This window comes from Danio aesculapii, chromosome 22, assembly GCF_903798145.1.
Source record: "Danio aesculapii chromosome 22, fDanAes4.1, whole genome shotgun sequence".
Lineage (NCBI taxonomy): Eukaryota > Metazoa > Chordata > Actinopteri > Cypriniformes > Danionidae > Danio > Danio aesculapii.
Window position 1 is genome coordinate 2,324,861 of NC_079456.1, and position 18,389 is coordinate 2,343,249.

The following is an 18,389-nucleotide window of genomic DNA, read 5'->3' on the forward strand; positions in this document are numbered from 1 at the left end:
CAAAACAGTGAACACAAACTGAAAACAGTTGTAAAACATTTGCTCGCCTGTAATTTTGTGGTCTTTGTTTATTAAAAATGTATTTGAGTCGAAACCAGTGGTGTAGTGGTTAGTGCGTCGACACGTGCACTCCGGTGCTCACGGCGACCTGAGTTCGATTCCACCTCGAGGTCCAATGCCGATCCTTCTCCTCTCTCTGTTCCCCATGCTTTGCTGTCAATACTCTCTACTGTCCTATCAAAAAAAAATAATTATTAAAAAAAAAAGTATTTAAAATGCAGATTTGTTTTACATTTATTTGTTTAAAGACATTGAAGAAGTGCTAAAAGAGAAATGGTTTTGTTATTATTATATTAATATTTCTGAACAAAAACCCCAGACTGAAGGAAAGTGGAAAAAAATATTTTTTCTTTAGTAATAAGTTTGTGTTTGCAAATCCAGAGCATTACAATAATAAAAATGACTTATTTGGCTTAAAAGTGTTTAAATTTTGTGCTGGGTTTTAACATTCATTCATTCATTTTCTTTTTTTTTCAGCTTAGTCCCTTTATTAATCAGGGGTCGCCACAGCAGAATGAACCGCCAACTTATCCAGCATTTGTTTTACACAGCGGACGCCCTTCCAGCTGCAACCCATCACTGGGAAACACATACACACTTATTCACACACACATACGCTACAGACAATTTAGCCTACCCAATTCACCTATAGTGCATTTCTTTGGATGTGGAGGAAACCCACGCGAACACAGGGAGAACATGCAAACTCCTCACAGAAACGCCAACTGACACAGCCGAGGCTCGAACCAGCAACCTTCTTGCTTTGAGGCGACAGCACTACCTACTGCGCCACTGCGTCGCCCTGGGTTTTAACAAATACTTTAAATTTGAGCTGATTTGAGAGCATTCAACTCATAAATCATCACACACTGTTCTCCCCTACAGAAAAGTACATTTAGGTTCAAGTGCATGTACTTTAAAGTAAAAGTATCGGTATCGATATCGGCGATACTGGCCCTGTATTTACTTGGTATCGGATCGATACCAAATTTTGCAGTATCGCCCAGCCCTAGTGTCAGCCGAATCCAGCATTGAACTGGGAGAGATTCTGAAAGCTCTGCTTTGTCATATGCGAGCTATAAATTTATCATATTTCTCTGGAACATTATTAAAATTAAACTATTAGCACTTCTCTCTTTGCGTCGTGTCTTATAGAAGTCCAAATACAGAAACAGAAGCTCTGTGGAAACAGCAGTGTTTGGACGGCATTTTAGCTTTTTCTGCTATAACATTACAGCACCTCTAGCCATGCCTCATCGCTGCGCCTGGTGAATACATGTAACCTGAAGCCCTTCTGATCTCAGTAACCCAGATGCATTTATGTAGTCCTCAAACTTCATTTGTTGTAGGTTTTGCTAAGCTAACTCTGTAAAAGCCAATGTCTCCATTTGCATTGAACTTTGAGCGTCTTCCATTCAGAGATGCTGTTTATGTTCACACAGCTACATTACACATCAACTAAAGCTAAAATATGATAGCGTAGTGGACCACCGCTTTAATGTAGCTTCATTACTTTATTTTCAGATGTGATGGTGAAGGAGGAAGAACAGCGTGAAGATGAGGAGAAACATCATGTCAAGACTGAAGATGAAACTCAATTGAAGATCGATGATAGTTTTTCAATGGAAAGAACAGCGGTAAAAGATTTCACCTGCACTCAGTGTGGAAAGACTTTAGCCTCCATGTTCGATCTCAGGCATCACATGATGATCCACACTGGAGAGAAACCGTACAAGTGTTCCCACTGCGATAAGAGATTCAATCGTTTAGGAACCCTAAAAACACACATGCTGCTCCACACTGGAGAGAAAACACACACATGTGAGCAATGCGGCAAGTCATTTTTGAGGGCTGGAGACCTGAGGAAACATCTCAGAGTTCATACAGAGAAGAAGCCGTATTCATGCTCTGAGTGCGGAAGGAGGTTTTCAATGCAGTGCAACCTAACAGCGCACCAGAAGATCCACACTGGTGTGAGAGAGTTTGTGTGCTGTGAGTGTGAGAAGACTTTTATCACAGCTGTAGACTTGAGACGACACCAGAGGAGTCACACTGAAGAGAAACCGTACAAGTGTTTACACTGCGACAAGACGTTCAGATATTCGGGACATCTGAAAGTACACCTGATTATTCACACCGGAGAGAGACCGTTCGTATGCACTCAGTGTGGGAATAGTTTCAAGCGATCGACGCACCTTAATCGACACATGAAGATTCACAATCCTTTTGTCGCACATGATGATCAACTCTGGAGAGAAGACACACAGATGTGATGCATATTTGAGGCCTTGGTGGATTCAATGATTCCAGCAGTAAAAATCTTGAGCTGTGGACAATGTGAAACATGTCAAGAACTACCCAACCATTCTGGAGGACCGTGTGTGTCCTGAAGGCTGTACCGCTCAATTAAATTTTTCAATTCGTCCTTATTTCTGTAGCACTTTTACAATTGAAAGATTTAATTACAATTACAAATTGAAACAGTGTCAGTTTTCAGAGTTGAAGTTCAGTGTGGTCTTTTATTCACTGCTGAGAGTCCAAACACTGAGGAGCAAATCCATCAATGCGCAGCTCCACAAGTCCCGAACCATGCAAGCCAGTGCCGTGTTATCAGGATAATAACGCACCAATACACACAGCAGGACTGGTGAGTTTTTTGATAAACATGGAAGTGAAGTTTAAATCATTAATGGCCTGCACAGTCACCAGATATAAACATTATTAAGCCACTTTGAGTTGTTTTGGAGGAGCGAGTCAGGAAATGTTTTCCTCCACCGGCATCACAAAGTGACCTGAACACTATTCTAAGAAGAAATCCTATTGGCAACTATGCAAGACTTGTATGTCATTCCCAAGATGAATTGGCGCTGGATTAGCCCTACACCATACTAATGAATTATTGTGGTCTAAAACCTGGTGTTACGATTTAATAAGTTGTCTAGAGTGAGTAAACGTAACATATTATATTATCACTGAAGGAAATGGATGGAAAAAACAAGGACACAATCTTAACGGTTAATTAGTTTATTCCTCTATGAGGACAAAAGTGATAAAGCCAATTAAAGAAAGGCATGTGTGCGCTTTGTACAATGCGTTTAAAGATAATATAAGCAAACAGGGTCCCACTTTATATTAAGTGGCCTTAACTAATATGTACTTACACTGTAAATAATAATGACTTACATTGTACTTATGTTTGATTAAATACCTGCATGTAATTACATCTGTAATTAATTCCTGTAATTAGGTTTAGAATTGAATTGTTGACCACCCCTTACACCTTAACACACTTTTAAACCTATCCAAACCACCAAACCTGTCTCTAACCGTACCCATATCCCACCTCAAAAGCACCAGAGGTGTTCTGCAATACATTATGAACACAGTAAGTACATTGTGTTTAGATTTACATGTACATAGTAGTTAAGGCCACTTAATATAAAGTGGGACCCCACACAGAAATATAATCAGCAAAAGATACAGGGGGAAAAAACTATAGTGGTGCCAAAGCAAAGAACTGAAAACCAAAAGCCACCTAAACTAGAACACAAGATCCCCTCTAAACTTACTAATAAATATAAAAATGTCAAAAGAAACCGAAATCTTCAGCGTATGCGGCGCTATTAAAGTACACTGCCTGAAATAATAAGCAAAAATACCAAAAGCGGCGCTCACCTACTTACCTAGTGTTTCTGAACAGTTCAAATAACTACAGGCAACCTTTACGTCACCTTTCAGTTTCATTGTTCAACCCCTGTTGATCATTAAGGGGAAATACTCTGCAGTCTTAACTTCCTAAAGTTGACCCTTAGGTTTTTGTTGAAGTTTTTGCACGGGTACCATTTTTTCTTAGCTTAAAGCATGGGTCTCGAACTCGATTCCTGGAGAGCCGCAGCTCTGCAGAGTTTTGCTCCAACTCTAATCAAACACTGCTGATCCTACTAATCAAGTAGTTCAAAAGAGTCTCGAACATCTTGATTAGTCGCATCAGCTGTGTTTGATTAGGGGCAAAACTGCAGAGCTGCGGCTCTCCAGGAATCGAGTTTGAGACCCATGACTTAAAGACCCGAGGCCTTATCTACTAATGATTGCAATGAACTTGATAGATGTATGAGCGAAGCCTAAAGATGTTGAAAACAAGAGGATATGGCAACACAGTAGATGCACGCATACGCATATGTGACGCGTCTGTCAGGTTTAGTGTTGTAATATTAAAACCATAGGCAAAACCAAACATGCGACATGCCTGGCGGTCAGTTACACAGTGTCGTCCATCCAGTTTTATCTTTTCTGTTGGCCAACCAGGGGTGAAAGGTGGTGACGGTTGTTTTCAATCACATGGTTCTGGTGATGCACGAAATTCAGATGGAGGGTGGGAAGTAAAAAAACGAATGCGATTTATACCATATTTCAATGGAGATATGAATAGTAAATAAGCACATATGTTGGACATGATCCTTATATCATGAAGAGCGCAGTTTTCTGCTGAACTCAAATATATCTGCCTGTCATCGAGGAGATAGATACTGTATGAGCTATAACGTTACATGAAAAACTAATCATTATAGTGTTTGTAGGCATACTATAGATAATTACTTGAATTAAATTGTCAGATTAACATTATTTTAATTATAATGTTGCTGTGTTACGGCACTACTTTTGTAATAAATGATTCGATATGCTTCAGTTTTCTATGCTATACACCGTCACAATGCACCAATTTACACTAGCGTTACTGTATTTATCACAGTTTATCAGTTTACTATACTACAGTAGTCTGTAGCATTCATTAACAAAGAGTTGTACACATTAAACACTTTCACATGTGGTTCAAAAACATATTTATTATAAATTAGTTTAGATTCTCCCCATGCGGATATCTTCTAGACATCATGAAATAACTGATGAAAGCGTACAAAAGTGTGGACGCTTAGTCTAGATTATTATTTATTTATTTTTGTAAGGGGGAAAAGTGCTCCCAGAGGCGTAGCAACCGGGGCGGGGGGATCCGTCCCCCTCACTTTTAGAGACAGACCATTTAGAAACGGGTGATTAATAATTATTTGAACATATGATCTCATACAGCCGTCCCCCCCCCACTTTTAAAATGTCCGCAACGACCCTGAGTGCACCCCAATAAAAACCGTCTAGTTTTGTCACAAGGGTTGCATTTCTTTTTTGTAATGTCGATGAACTTACCGTTAACAAACATTCACCGCTGCTGCACATCTTAATGTTCACACTATGATTGTTTATTCTGCCTAAACGCCAGTAAAGGTTTGGATTATTGCAAAACAAGACGGAAATTTCATTGCAGTGATTACATAGCACGTTATATATATCCTCCAGGATTTTGTGTGAGTGTGGTAGCGTTTGTATCTGATTTTACATAACACATTAACATATTTATACACATAGTATATATATATATATATTTTATACACATTGTATATATAATGTATATATATATATATAATCTTTACTGGTGCTGTCAAACGAATAATCGCATTCAAAAAAAGTTTTTACTCATGGATGCACTGAATGAATGTTGATTACATGCCGCCTTCTCTTCCGTTTTTCAGCCAGTTTCTTAAACTTTCCCTCCTTTATAAGCAAAAACATTTGGCGTCTATAAAAGCTGTTCGGCATTTCTTATATTGGCTCATTTAAACAATTATAAAACAGAAACATTTTAATGTTGTGATATAGATTACCATGTAGAATAATCACTTCCCGCACTCCATCTGAGTCTTGCACGCCATCAATGACGTCATGTCAAAACAACCAATAGAAAAGTTTTTAAAAATCTAGCAGTTATACTATGTAGATCTCTTTTCTGTGAATATTTTTATGAGTTGTATGACGGATATTTTAAAGAAAACCACAGAAGCATGCAATTTAATGAAATAAGTATTACAAATTTCTTCTCCTTACCCCTTTCATAATCATTTTATGTTTTTATGATCTATTTTTTTTTTCAGGCGGCCCCAAATCCTCTAGCTATGAGGCCACGCTGAGCAACATAGGGAATTTCCTCGCCTATATTCCTGAAGAGTTTAGTTTATACGTTGTTTATCTGGTTGTCCACTTATGTTTGCTCATTAATAATTGGTTATTTTAGGATTAAATGTTAATCATTCATAATTATGCACATTTTGCAGAACAAGCTGCTAATGACATTTTAATAAAAGGCTAATAATAACAATAAATAAGTTGTGATGATAATTTGTATTAATGACTGGTTGTATACTTGTAGATGTTGCAGAGCAATATGTGAAGTAATAAATAGTGTGGAAAAAGTACATTAAATAATTCTAAATGTAAGAGAAACTTGTGTACTCAGACGCGTAAACACAATCAGTTTGTTTGTAAAACTCTTAACCAGCTGTAGGACGGAGTAACATCTAAAGTTTTGACAGCAGATTCATTGTGAGAATCAGATCAGCTTATAGATGGAGCTCCTCATCAATCCACATCATCTGAAGCTTTTATTGTTGTGGGCGTCTGCCATTTTGCCTTGTGATACAATTCAATCTTGCTAATATCTGGTTTATAATATCTTGTTAATTAGATTGCTCAACAATGTTTAATCAGCTGCGAACTGTTATTAAATGTGTTTATTACATATTTTTTTTAAGAGTTGTTTTCTGATTGTAGTTACCTCAGGAAACATGTTTATACTGTCAGCCATGACGTAGGACTGTTGCGTTTGCTTTTTTATTTTGTTGAGTGTATTTTAACAACGTTTTAAGTGCCTAATAAACAGTATTTCACCTCACGCAGGATTGCGATGGCCTTTGTTTACGTTAGCAATTGTTTTGACAGCTAATTTGGCGCGTTGTTGACGATTCGCCGTTGCGCCCGCCTCAACGTGTTGACGTCAACACTGACGCGTTCACTCAGCGTCGAGTCTTCAGAGCTGAGGTGAGTCGTTGACGCTTTTTCTCGTGTTTACACAACAATAAAACACACTTTACAGTTTATTAAAGCGACAATCTGCGACTAGTTTCTGCATTGAGTTCACCTCTATCTGTGTGTCTACTGACTAAAACAATACAGCAGGCAGAGAGCAGCTCTGAGAGGACAATATAAGTGAAGTGTCAATGTATGGTCTGTGAATGGAATAAGATAAATAATGAGGATCATATATATATATATATATATATATATATATATATATATATATATATATATATATATATATATATATATATATATATATATATATATATTATATAAATTAATTTTGTTGGTGTTATCTATATTTAGCGAGAAACTAGGGATGTAGCGGCAGCTCTATGAGATCCAAAACATTACGTTCATATAATAATTAATTACCTGTTTCTAAATGGTCTGTCTCTAAAAGTGAGGGGGACGTATCCCCACCCCGTCCCCCTGGTTGCTACGCCCCTGCAAGTAACATACACATGTCACCTAATATCCTAATATGATTTATTTCCTCAATCAGTGTAAATTAATGAGATTTCTCTGTTTATTCTCCTGAAGCTCTGCCGCCATCAGTGAAAGACAAAGACAGAGTTTATTGAAGGACAGTGAGAAGATGAGTGATCCAGAACCCTGCAGAATTAAACAGGAAGAGACTGAAGCGCAAATAGGTTTGTTTATTCATTACTCTTCAATAATGAGCCTGAAAAACAGTAAGGTTGTTGCATGCCAATACAGGGATGCAGACAGAAACATGAATACCAGCATTATTACAGTCTTAAAAATATAAAATGTTTACATTTTGCATTTTAAATACCATTAATATATTTTTTATTTTAATGTATAACTTAAATCATTTGTTTTTGAAAAGTTTTAGATTTTGTTAATATTTATTTTATATTTCTACATGCTTGTTCAAAACATTTGCCCTGAAGTTCTAAAAGGAAAAATGTGATCACATTTCTAACTATATACCTCAAAATGTAATGATGAAATGGTCCTTTACATGTGGTAAATATACAGTGAACAGGGCCGGAGTGGGACTTTTTTTCAGCTCTGGAGTTTCAAGCCTTGAAACCGGCCCACTTCAGTTCAGGACTGACTATATTAAAATAACGACATTTCTAATGCAGTACTTCACAGTGAAGATTTATTTGAACTGTTAACACAACGTAATGTTTAACAGTATTAGAATCTATTTCTGTAAGAATTGGGGCTCATAAATATCCAAACCTTGAAATGAAAAAATATCAAATAAATACAAATATATATTGAGCTCCATGTATAAAATAAAGATTAACATTAAATGTATTGAATTTTCTATTCAATGTCTTTTTCAAGGAAACAGCTACTTCATAACTTCAAATATTTTTCATAAATATGAAAACATTAAAGGGGAGCTAAATCTCCAACACTATTCTTTAAAACATCACAATGTCCTTTCCTGCAATATCTGAATATATGTTCTGCGCATAATTGTTTACAGACATCCAGTCCTTAAACACAAATATAGAATAAAGCAAGTGTTTATCTGCCACACTTTAACCACAGTATTACTAGATTTGTTATAGTGAATCATCTGATTTCATTAATTAGCTCTGCATTTTTCATTGAGCAGGTGTAATGTTCATTAATATTAATATTAATTATTCGAATTATTATATTCACTCAGTGACAATCCTGTCTAACCATTCAAGTGTGTTAAAATTAGGCTCATAAAATGTAACTTATTTATTTAATTTTAAGATGTGATCGTGAACGAGGAGAGTGAAGAACAGAGTGAAGATGAGGAGAAACATCATGTCAAAAGTGAAACTGAAACTAACACAAAGAGAGAAAAAGGATTCAGCTGCGTTCAGTGTGGGAAGTGTTTAACCAACAAACACACTCTCAAGCTTCACATGATGATCCACACTGGAGAGAAACCATTCAAGTGTTCACACTGCGACAAGAGCTTCGTTTGTTCGGGATACCTGAAAACACACGAGATGACCCACAGCGGAGAGAAACCACACAAGTGTGATCAGTGCGGCAAAACATTTTCGATTTCTTCAGAGCTGAAGAAACATCTTAGAGTTCATACAAAGGAGAAGCCTTATTCATGCTCTGAGTGTGGGAAGAGTTTTGCACGACAGTCAAGCCTAAGACAGCATCAGAAGATCCACACTGGTGTGAGAGAGTTTGTGTGCTTCGAGTGCGAGATGACTTTTATCACAGCTGGAAATCTGAAACGACACCAGAGGACTCACACTAAAGAGAAACCTAACAAGTGTTCACACTGCGACAGGAGATTCAGTCAGTTGCAATCCCTGAAGATACATGAGAGGATCCACACTGGAGAGAAACCGTTCATATGTTTTGAGTGTGGGAAGGGTTTTTCACATCAGTCTCATTTTAAAGCACATCAGCACATCCACACTGGTGTGAGAGAGTTTGTGTGCGTCGAGTGTGGGAAGAGTTTCATCACAGCTGCAGACTTAAAACAACACCAGTGGTTTCACACTGGAGAGAAACCGTACAAGTGTTCACACTGCGACAAGAGATTCAGTCTGTTACAAATCCTGAAAACACACCAGAGGATTCACACCGGAGAGAAACCGTACACATGTACTCAGTGTGGGAGGAGCTTCAGACAATCATCACACCTTAATAAGCACTTGAAGATCCACACTGGAGAGTGAAAACTCAAGGGTGATCAGTGCGGTATAACATGAGGGCTTCATATTTGAAGTAACATCTTAGGTTAGAGAGCGTTTGTGATGATGCATCTGTCGAAATTTGATTAATGATTGCCACACCCTTTTAGGGTGGGACTTCAGGTCTAAGCTCCGCCTGTTTTTTTCAAATATATAATTGATATTTTTTAGTAATTAGATTGTTTTCAATGAAATTAAATCCTATATATTTTTATAATCCAAGTAATTTCATTCTTATCAATTAATTTAAACTATTATTTATTAAAATGCTTGTAGATATATTCATTCATTCATTCATTCAATTCCTTCGGCTTAGTCTCTTTATTAATCAGGGCCACAGTGGAATGAACCGTCAACTTATCCAGCATATGTTTTACACAGCAGATGCCTTTCCAGCGGCAACCCAGTACTGGGAAAAACCTATTCACACTCATTTACTACAGCCAATTTAGTTTGTTCAATTCCCCTATATAGCGCATGTGTTTGGACTATGGGGGAAACCCACGCCAACACGGGGAGAACATGAAAACTCCACACTGAAATGCCAACTGACCCAGCCGGGACTCAAACAAGCGACCTTCTAGCTGCGAGGCCGCAGTGCTAACCACTGAGGCACTGTGTCGCCCTTTATTCTATTCAGTTTAACTAAATGATAATTTCGGTAGTTAGATTTATGCATTCAAACTAATTATTCATTCATTCATTTTCTTTTCGGCTTAGTCCCTTTATTAATCTGGGGTCGCCACAGCGGAATGAACCGCCTTCAAACTAATTAAATATTTATATATATAAAATATATATATTATATATATATATATATATATATATATATATATATATATATATATATATATATATATATATATATATATATATATTAATTTTAATTAATTATATTTAATAATATTTAATTTAAATTAATTTAATTATATTATATTAATTTTTATTATATATAATATTTTATAAATTTGGCTTATTGCTTGTTAACTGTGCTTCTGTGTGTGTTTGTAAATGTGCTCTTCACTTACTGATCAACCCCTACACTTCATTCATTCATTTTATTTTCGGCTTAGTCCCTTTAATAATCCGCGGTCGCCACAGCGGAATGAACCGCCAATATGTTTTACGCAGCGGATGCGCCAACACATCTCTGGTAAACACCCATACACACTCATTCACACACATATACTACGGACAATTCAGCCTTCCCAATTCACCTGTACCGCATGTCTTTGGGGGAAACCGGAGGAAACCCACGCGAACGCAAGGAGAACATGCAAACTCCACACAGAAACACCAACTGACCCAGCCGAGGCTCGAACCAGCGACCTTCTTGCTGCGAGGCGACAGCACTACCTACTGCGCCGCCCCCCTACAGTTCATCACCAACCAATTTTCTGTAAACTCATTATCCTGCTAGAATGCTTATTTTTGGTTGTAGACTCCTTTTTACTGTGTCTTAGACTGTTTTTTTTATTATTTTGAAGGTTTTCATCTTTTGGTTATCATAAAATGGTCATATTTAAAACGAAAAATTCTACTAAATACTGGAGACTCTCACCTTGCGTCAGATTTAATAATTACATGACAAGCTGTTGTAAGAGGCTAAATGATCATATGCATTTGTTTATATGACAAAACATGTCTTTTAGACTCAAGAAGGTCCATACTGACTCCAAAGGCAGATACTGATAAGATCAGGGCCTGGTGTGTGGACTTTGGGGTTTTACGATGTGGTCACATGTTGATTGGTCAGTTTGAATGTCTCATCATTTAGGCTTTAGTCACATGGTCAAGAAAGATACAAAATAGGTGGTAAAACGCTGCTCTGGCTCTTTTCCTGCTCTGCTCCTCTCCTCCTCTGGAGTCTATCTTCTCTGACTCTACTGCAATCAGGCTAACTTCTGGGCCTGCTCTCTTTGTCTCTTTCTCCCTCCCCCTGTGTCTCTCCTTCTACCTCTGGAAACTTTAATTTTACATTTGAGCTGGGTACAATTATTATCATATGTTTTATCATTTCATATTTGATAATATTATAGTTATTTTGTAATTAATTCAGTTGTAACCATAGAGAATTATTGTCATTAAATCATCTTATTATCAAGTATTTATGAATTACTTTTGATTTAACATCAACACTTAACTGTTCCATATTGCAATACAATACAATCACATAATATCAACGCTCTCCCACATTTATAGCTATTAATCCTGCCCTTATTTCCGTTTTTGGTATAAGATTGCAGAAGAAGGGTTTGACTAGAATACAGCTTTTTACCATCAATACTGATAACGTTTAAGTCATTCAGCAGAACTACAGTTCGAACCGATGTGGTTTTAAAACCCATTTCTACACCGTTCATCAAAACCCAGATTGTTTTGCGTATATTCTGTTTCAGCCTCTAATGTCATTATTATTGTTTCTCAGTACGTTTACAAACCATTTCTTCACATATTTTTCTTCTTTATTTCAATGTATGAATGTAGATTTAAAGATAATTGTGTTTAATTAATTAAAGCACTGATTCCTTTTTAGTTCTCAGGGTTTCTGCAGGTTTAATCAAGTCAAATTTAATTAGAAATTAGAAATCTTTATAGTCCACACTTGTGGAAATTCGTTTTTGGCCTTCCAAACATCATCACAGATACAAAACACAAACACAAATCTTCCCGCACCTCAGATTACCAACACACAACCCTAGACACACAGACACCTTCATGGTCATTTATTTAATATGGTAATAGCAGACGATATAAAAGATTTCTTAAAAATAATTGTTTTTGCTGTGGGTACTCTGTAACGTCTACCAGAACGAAGCTTTTCGAATTCATAATAAAGAGGATGAGTTGAGTCCTGAACTATCTGTAAGGCTTTCCGTCTGGTCTGGTTTATATACATCTCCACGAGCAGCTTCTGGGGTCCATTATGATCTTATTAGCAGTGTTAACGATGTTAAGATTTCCAAACCAGCAAGAAATATTATAGGAGATAATACTTTCAACCAGACTGGTATAAACCTTCCTCAGAATACCCTTACTAACATTAAAACTATTTAATTTCCTTAAAAGAAAGAGTCTCTGTGTTACCCTCTTATAGATACAGTCTGAGTGTTCACCAAAATTTAAGCTACTATCTAAAATAATCCCCTAGTACAATCTCAACATGTTGACCCTCATTAGTAAGTGGATGACATATAGGCTGCCCTTCCCTACTAATAATTAGTTCCTTAGTTTTCAAAGCATGTAGTGACAAAACACTCTCCTCGCACCTTGTTCTATGCGCTTAAAGTAGGCCCACTCTAGCTCCTCCTTTCCTTTGACCATAAGTCCAACCATGACCATGTCATCAGCATATTTGAGTAGGGTAATACTGCTTTCAGAAATCTGCAATTAAAACTTTTTAAGACCCTTTTAAGACTATTATGAATTAAATTTTAGACTAATATAGGGCTCAACTCTAATAATTTCTAATCCACTAAAAAAAGTAATTATTTCTTAGTGTCATATTGCAATGTCAAAACAAGAAAACTGTAGTTGTACACACTTTTTTCAACATCATTCATTTTCTTTTCGGCTTAGTCCCTTTTTTAATCTGAGGTCGCCACAGCGGAATGAACCGCTAATTTATCCAGCATATGTTTTACGCAGCGGATGCCCTTCCAGCCGCAATCCATCACTGGGAAACACCCATACACTCTCATTCACACACATACACTATGGCCAATTTAGCTTATTTGATTTGCCTACAGCACAAGTGGACTGTGGGGGAGCACCCGGAGGAAACCCACGCCAACATGGGGAGGACATGCAAACTCCACACAGAAAAGCCAACTGACCCAGCCGAGGCTCGAATCAGCGACCTTCTTGCTGTGAGGCGAGAGCGCTACCCACTGTGTCCCCGTGCTGCCCTAAATGACGAGTTTAACATTGTTAAAATTATATTATTTTATGGAGACAATGACGTAAATAATCTAAAATATACACGTGTTGGCTTTCAGTCCAAGTTGAATGAGCATAATCATGTAAAGTGATATGTTGCTCTGTTATTATCATAAGGAATTGTGTATTTGTTATTAGTTTTCCCTAATTAGGGCTATTTAATTTAGAAAAATTGTTCGTAAAAATGTAGAACAGATGTAAATTGCTTATTTTTGCAATAAAAAAAGGTTTTATTGATTTATGAATTGTTGGTGATTGGATGGATTTCGTTCCGATTGGGTATCTTTTATTTGGACAGAGGTAAATAAAGACCCATTTAAAATGATTTAAGACCTACAAGATAATATTTCAGTGAATTTAAGACTTTTTAAGGTCTGAAATTTTGGCTTAATGGTAAGCACGATTGCCTCACATCAAGACGGTCTCTGGTTCGAGCCTTGGCTGGGTCGGTTAACATTTCTGTGTGGAGTTTGCATGTTCTCCCCGTGTTGTAGGTTTCCACCGTGTGCTCTGGTTTCTCCCACAGTCCAAACACATGCGCTATAGGGGAATTGGGTAAGCTAAATTGTCTGTAGTATATGTGTGTGAATGTGAGTGTATGAGTGTTTCCCAGTGATGGGTTACCTATGGAAGGGCATCCGCTGTGTAAAACATATGCTGGATAAGTTAGCGGTTCATTCCGCTGTGGCGACCCCTGATTAATAAAGGGAATAAACTAGAAAAAAAATGAATGAGAGAAATTTAAGACGTTTAAAGACTTTAAACTTTTAAGAGCCTGCATGGTTCTACAAAAGCACTTGACTCGAGTAGTCACGCAAAATGATAACATTACTAATGTTCGTGATTTTTGTAACGTTTTAAGTGCCTAATAAACAGTATTTTACCTCACGTATGATTGAGTAAAATGGATTTTCGTCAGCAGCATGTTATGTGGTGTTTTTGACCCGCCTCGCCGTGATGACGTCAGCACTGACGCGTTCATTCAGCGTCGAGTCTTCAGAGCTGAGGTGAGTCGTTGACGCTTTCTCTCGTGTTTACACAACAATAAAACACACTTTACAGTTTATTAAAGCGACAATCTGCGACTAGTTTCTGCATTGAGTTCACCTCTATCTGTGTGTCTGCTGACCAAAACAATACAGCAGGCAGAGAGGAGCTCTGAGAGGACAATATGAGTGAAGTGTTTGGGTTTTACTGTGCTAGTGTAATTTTTGTCCACGCATTGTATGAGTGTTATCGCAAATTATAATATGTGAAGGGAAAATGGGAGTCTACTGCATCAGATATATGAACATCGATGAAGAAACCATTAAATTAGTAGTTTGTAGTGCGTTTTATATTCTAAAGTTGTTGTTTTTTTAATTCTCAGTTTCTGTACAGGTGCTTATCAATACTTTCATAGTATATTAGCTATAGATCTAAATACATATCAATGTAAATTAATCAAGATTTCTGTTTATTTTTGAAGCTCAGCTGCCATCAGTGAAAGTCAAAGACAGAGTTTATTGAAGGACAGTGAGAAGATGAGTGATCCAGAACCCTGCAGAATTAAACAGGAAGAGACTGAAGAACTAATCGGTTTGTGTTTATTCATTTAATCTCAATAATGAGGCTGAAGAACAGTGAGGTTGTTTATATTTAAACACTTGATCAGTTTTACAACTTTTTCATATGACCATTGTTTGTTTACAATATGGAGCCCACTCCTAAAGTGTACAGCTCAAGCACTGTTATACTTTAAATTGCAAATTTCACCCAAACACACACTCATGATTATTTTACTGTAAAACCTTTTAAAATGTAACTTATTTACTTAATTTTTCAGAGGTGGTGGTGAAGGAGGAGAGTGAAGAACTGAGTGAAGATGAGGAGAAACATCATGTCAAAACTGAAACTGAAACTCACACAAAAACCGAACATGTTTTTTTAACGGAAACAACAGATGTGAATGGATTCACCTGCACTCAGTGTGGAAAGAGTTACAGCCGCAAATGCGCTCTTAAGCTTCACATGAGGATCCACACTGGAGAGAAACCATTCAAGTGTTCACACTGCGACATGAGCTTCTTTTGTTCAGGATATCTGAAAACACACGAGATGACCCACACCGGAGAGAAACCATTCATGTGCGCTCAGTGTGGGAAGAGTTACAGCCACAAAAACAATCTCAAGCTTCACATGAGGAGCCACACTGGAGAGAAACCATTCAAGTGTTCACACTGCGAGAGGAGGTTTAGTAACTCAGGACACCTGAAACACCACAGAATGATTCACACAGGAGAGAAACCGTTCACATGTGCTCAGTGTGGAAAGAGTTTTACTCGACAGTCGTGTTTATCGCAACATCAGCAGATCCACACTGGTGTGAGTAAAAATGTCTGCATTTTGTGTCAGAAGTCTTTTATTAGAGCTGGAAACTTGAAACAGCACCAGATGACTCACACAGGAGAGAAACCGTACACGTGTTCACACTGCGACAAGAGCTTCAGCCAGTTAAAAGTGTTGAAAATACATGAGCGGATTCACACTGGAGAGAAACCGTTCACATGCACTCAGTGTGGGAAGAGCTTCACACAATCATCACACTTTAATCGACACATGCTGATCCACACCGGAGAGAAAACGCACATATGTAACCAATGCAGCAAGACATTTTTGAGGCCTTGCGAGCTGAAGAGACATCTTAGAGTTCATTCAAAGAAGAGGCCTTGCTCTGTAAGAAAGCAACGAAATCCTTCATGAAAACTCGCCGTTGTATTCACAAACATCAGATTCAATGCTTAAAGGTGTGTATGTTAATGAATTCAAATCATTTGTATAAAGGTCACACGTTCAGCTCGGTTACAATTAGCATAAATCTCGCGTATACAGCAAAGTAAATACAAGTGCATAAATTAAATGGAATTTTCGTTTAATTTGAATCCAGGGATTTGATCTTCATACCTCTCTTAAATGATATAAGACGTGTGCCGGATCGCCTTTATTTAATCACCCTAATTCAGTGTTTCCCAACCCTGTTCCTGGAGGCACACCAACACTACATATTTTGGATGTCTCCCTTTTCTGACCCATTCATTTCAGGTTTTGGAGTCTCTTCTGATGTTCTGATGAGATGATTCAGGTGTGTTTGATTAGGGAGAGGTTGAAAATGTGGACTGTTGGTGTGCCTTCAGGAACAGGGTTGGGAAATACTGCCCTAATTAAACAAAGATAAACCAGAATTCTCACTTCGCTATATTTCTTAGCTAGACTTTAGTTAAAGGATCGTCTTTATAATGTATTTTGCTAGAGGATAAATTAGATTCATACTTCACCACACAGGGTAACTCTTGATGGGTTCTGGAAAATGAAGTCAATGTCCACTCCAGTGAAGATAATAAAATATACACTTTTATTAATAAAATAAAATCCAGTGAAAAAGTAGAATAAACAAAAGACAAATAAGAGAAATAAAAGATAAAGGGCAACCAACTTCAGTATAGAGACGTCAGAAAGCGCAAAGCTGGTCAGTTTGGTTCAGCTTTTATACTTCCAAAATCAGGTCATGCACATAACTACACCTCATATATCGGTGAGGACTTGACATATTTAATATAAGTACCCATACACCATCAAGGTTTTACATACTACATCAAAGCACTAATTATAAATCACTAAGGACCGACTGTATAATGTGGTCTGACCCAGTGGTGTAGTCTTAAAAAAAAGGTGGTGTAATATTGCACCCAACCTAAATTTTAAATAAAAGGTACAAGTGATACAAGTGCTTCTGTATATGCAGATATTATAGCAATCTTTCGATAAACACACACCTTGTGCTCTCGCACTGCTGTGGTTTGCTGATTCAATGTAAAACTAGCTGAAAACTGAGCGGCGGAAGTCTGCCGGCGATTTCCTATCAAAATTAAAGGGGACCCTGCTGAAAAAACCAGCTTAAACCAGCCTAGGCTGGTTGGCTGGTTTTAGCTGGTTGACCAGCCTGGTTTTAGAGGGGTTTTGGCCATTTCCAGGCTGGTTTCCAGCCATTTCCAGCCTGGTCTTAGCTGGTCAGGCTGGAAGATGACCAGCTAAAACCAGCTTGACCAGCCTAACCAGGCTTGGAGCCCAGCCAAAACCAGCTATGTTCAGCTTAAACCAGGCTGGTCAAGGTGGTTTTAGCTGGTCATTTTCCAGCCTGACCAGCTAAGACCAGGCTGGAAATGGCCAAAACCCCTCTAAAACCAGGCTGGTCAACCAGCTAAAACCAGCCAATCAGCTTAGGCTGGTTTAAGCTGGTTTTTTTAGCAGGGGACAGAGGCGATAATATAGTAGTGTACAGTATGAGCTAATCGCAAAACTTTTAGGAGGGCTAAAGCGACGCCCATGCTGTTTTATAATTTTACCTGAGCGTTTCAGCGAGACATCATCACTCACTTGACTTGTCGTGGTCTTCGAAAACCTCATGAAACTTTCTCACAGCTGCTGCGCTCGTCAGGGGGCGGAGAATGGCGCGATTTATACAAAATGCATCAATTGTAACAAATTAAGATGCGAGTTAAAAAAAACGTTTGGTATACAGTTAAAGGGGACGCAAATACATGTAAATTAGGGAAGTGTAATCAGCAAAACAAGTGAGTATACCGAGGGTATACGCAATTATTGATCCTCAGAGGTCGTAATACCCAAACAGCTCATGGAAAAAAGTAGGTATACGTGCGTATAGCCCCGACTACACCACTGGTCTGACCACTCAGTCAAGAATTCTACTAG

At 37.8% G+C, this 18,389-nt stretch overlaps 3 protein-coding genes and 1 pseudogene across 3 annotated transcripts in view; all 4 read left to right on the forward strand.

The window, feature by feature from the left end:
- The window catches only part of LOC130215652 (gastrula zinc finger protein XlCGF71.1-like), an 8,457-nt gene extending 1,619 nt beyond the window's left edge, over positions 1 to 6,838 (forward strand). The window contains exon 2 of the mRNA XM_056447496.1: positions 1,585 to 6,838. Within this exon, the coding sequence (XP_056303471.1) occupies positions 1,585 to 2,333 (749 nt within the window). The 3' untranslated portion in view covers positions 2,334 to 6,838. The remainder of the gene's footprint in view (positions 1 to 1,584) is intronic.
- The window catches only part of LOC130215687 (gastrula zinc finger protein XlCGF7.1-like), a 359,478-nt pseudogene that overhangs the window by 13,084 nt on the left and 328,005 nt on the right, over positions 1 to 18,389 (forward strand).
- Positions 7,413 to 10,462, forward strand: LOC130215627 (gastrula zinc finger protein XlCGF7.1-like). Its single transcript, XM_056447474.1, has 2 exons — positions 7,413 to 7,676; positions 8,752 to 10,462. Exons 1-2 carry the CDS (start codon positions 7,622 to 7,624, stop codon positions 9,684 to 9,686), a joined length of 990 nt encoding a protein of 329 aa, XP_056303449.1. The 5' UTR covers positions 7,413 to 7,621; the 3' UTR covers positions 9,687 to 10,462.
- Positions 15,113 to 16,514, forward strand: LOC130215628 (gastrula zinc finger protein xLCGF3.1-like). The gene is made up of 2 exons (XM_056447475.1): positions 15,113 to 15,218; positions 15,466 to 16,514. Exons 1-2 carry the CDS (start codon positions 15,164 to 15,166, stop codon positions 16,380 to 16,382), a joined length of 972 nt encoding a protein of 323 aa, XP_056303450.1. The 5' UTR covers positions 15,113 to 15,163; the 3' UTR covers positions 16,383 to 16,514.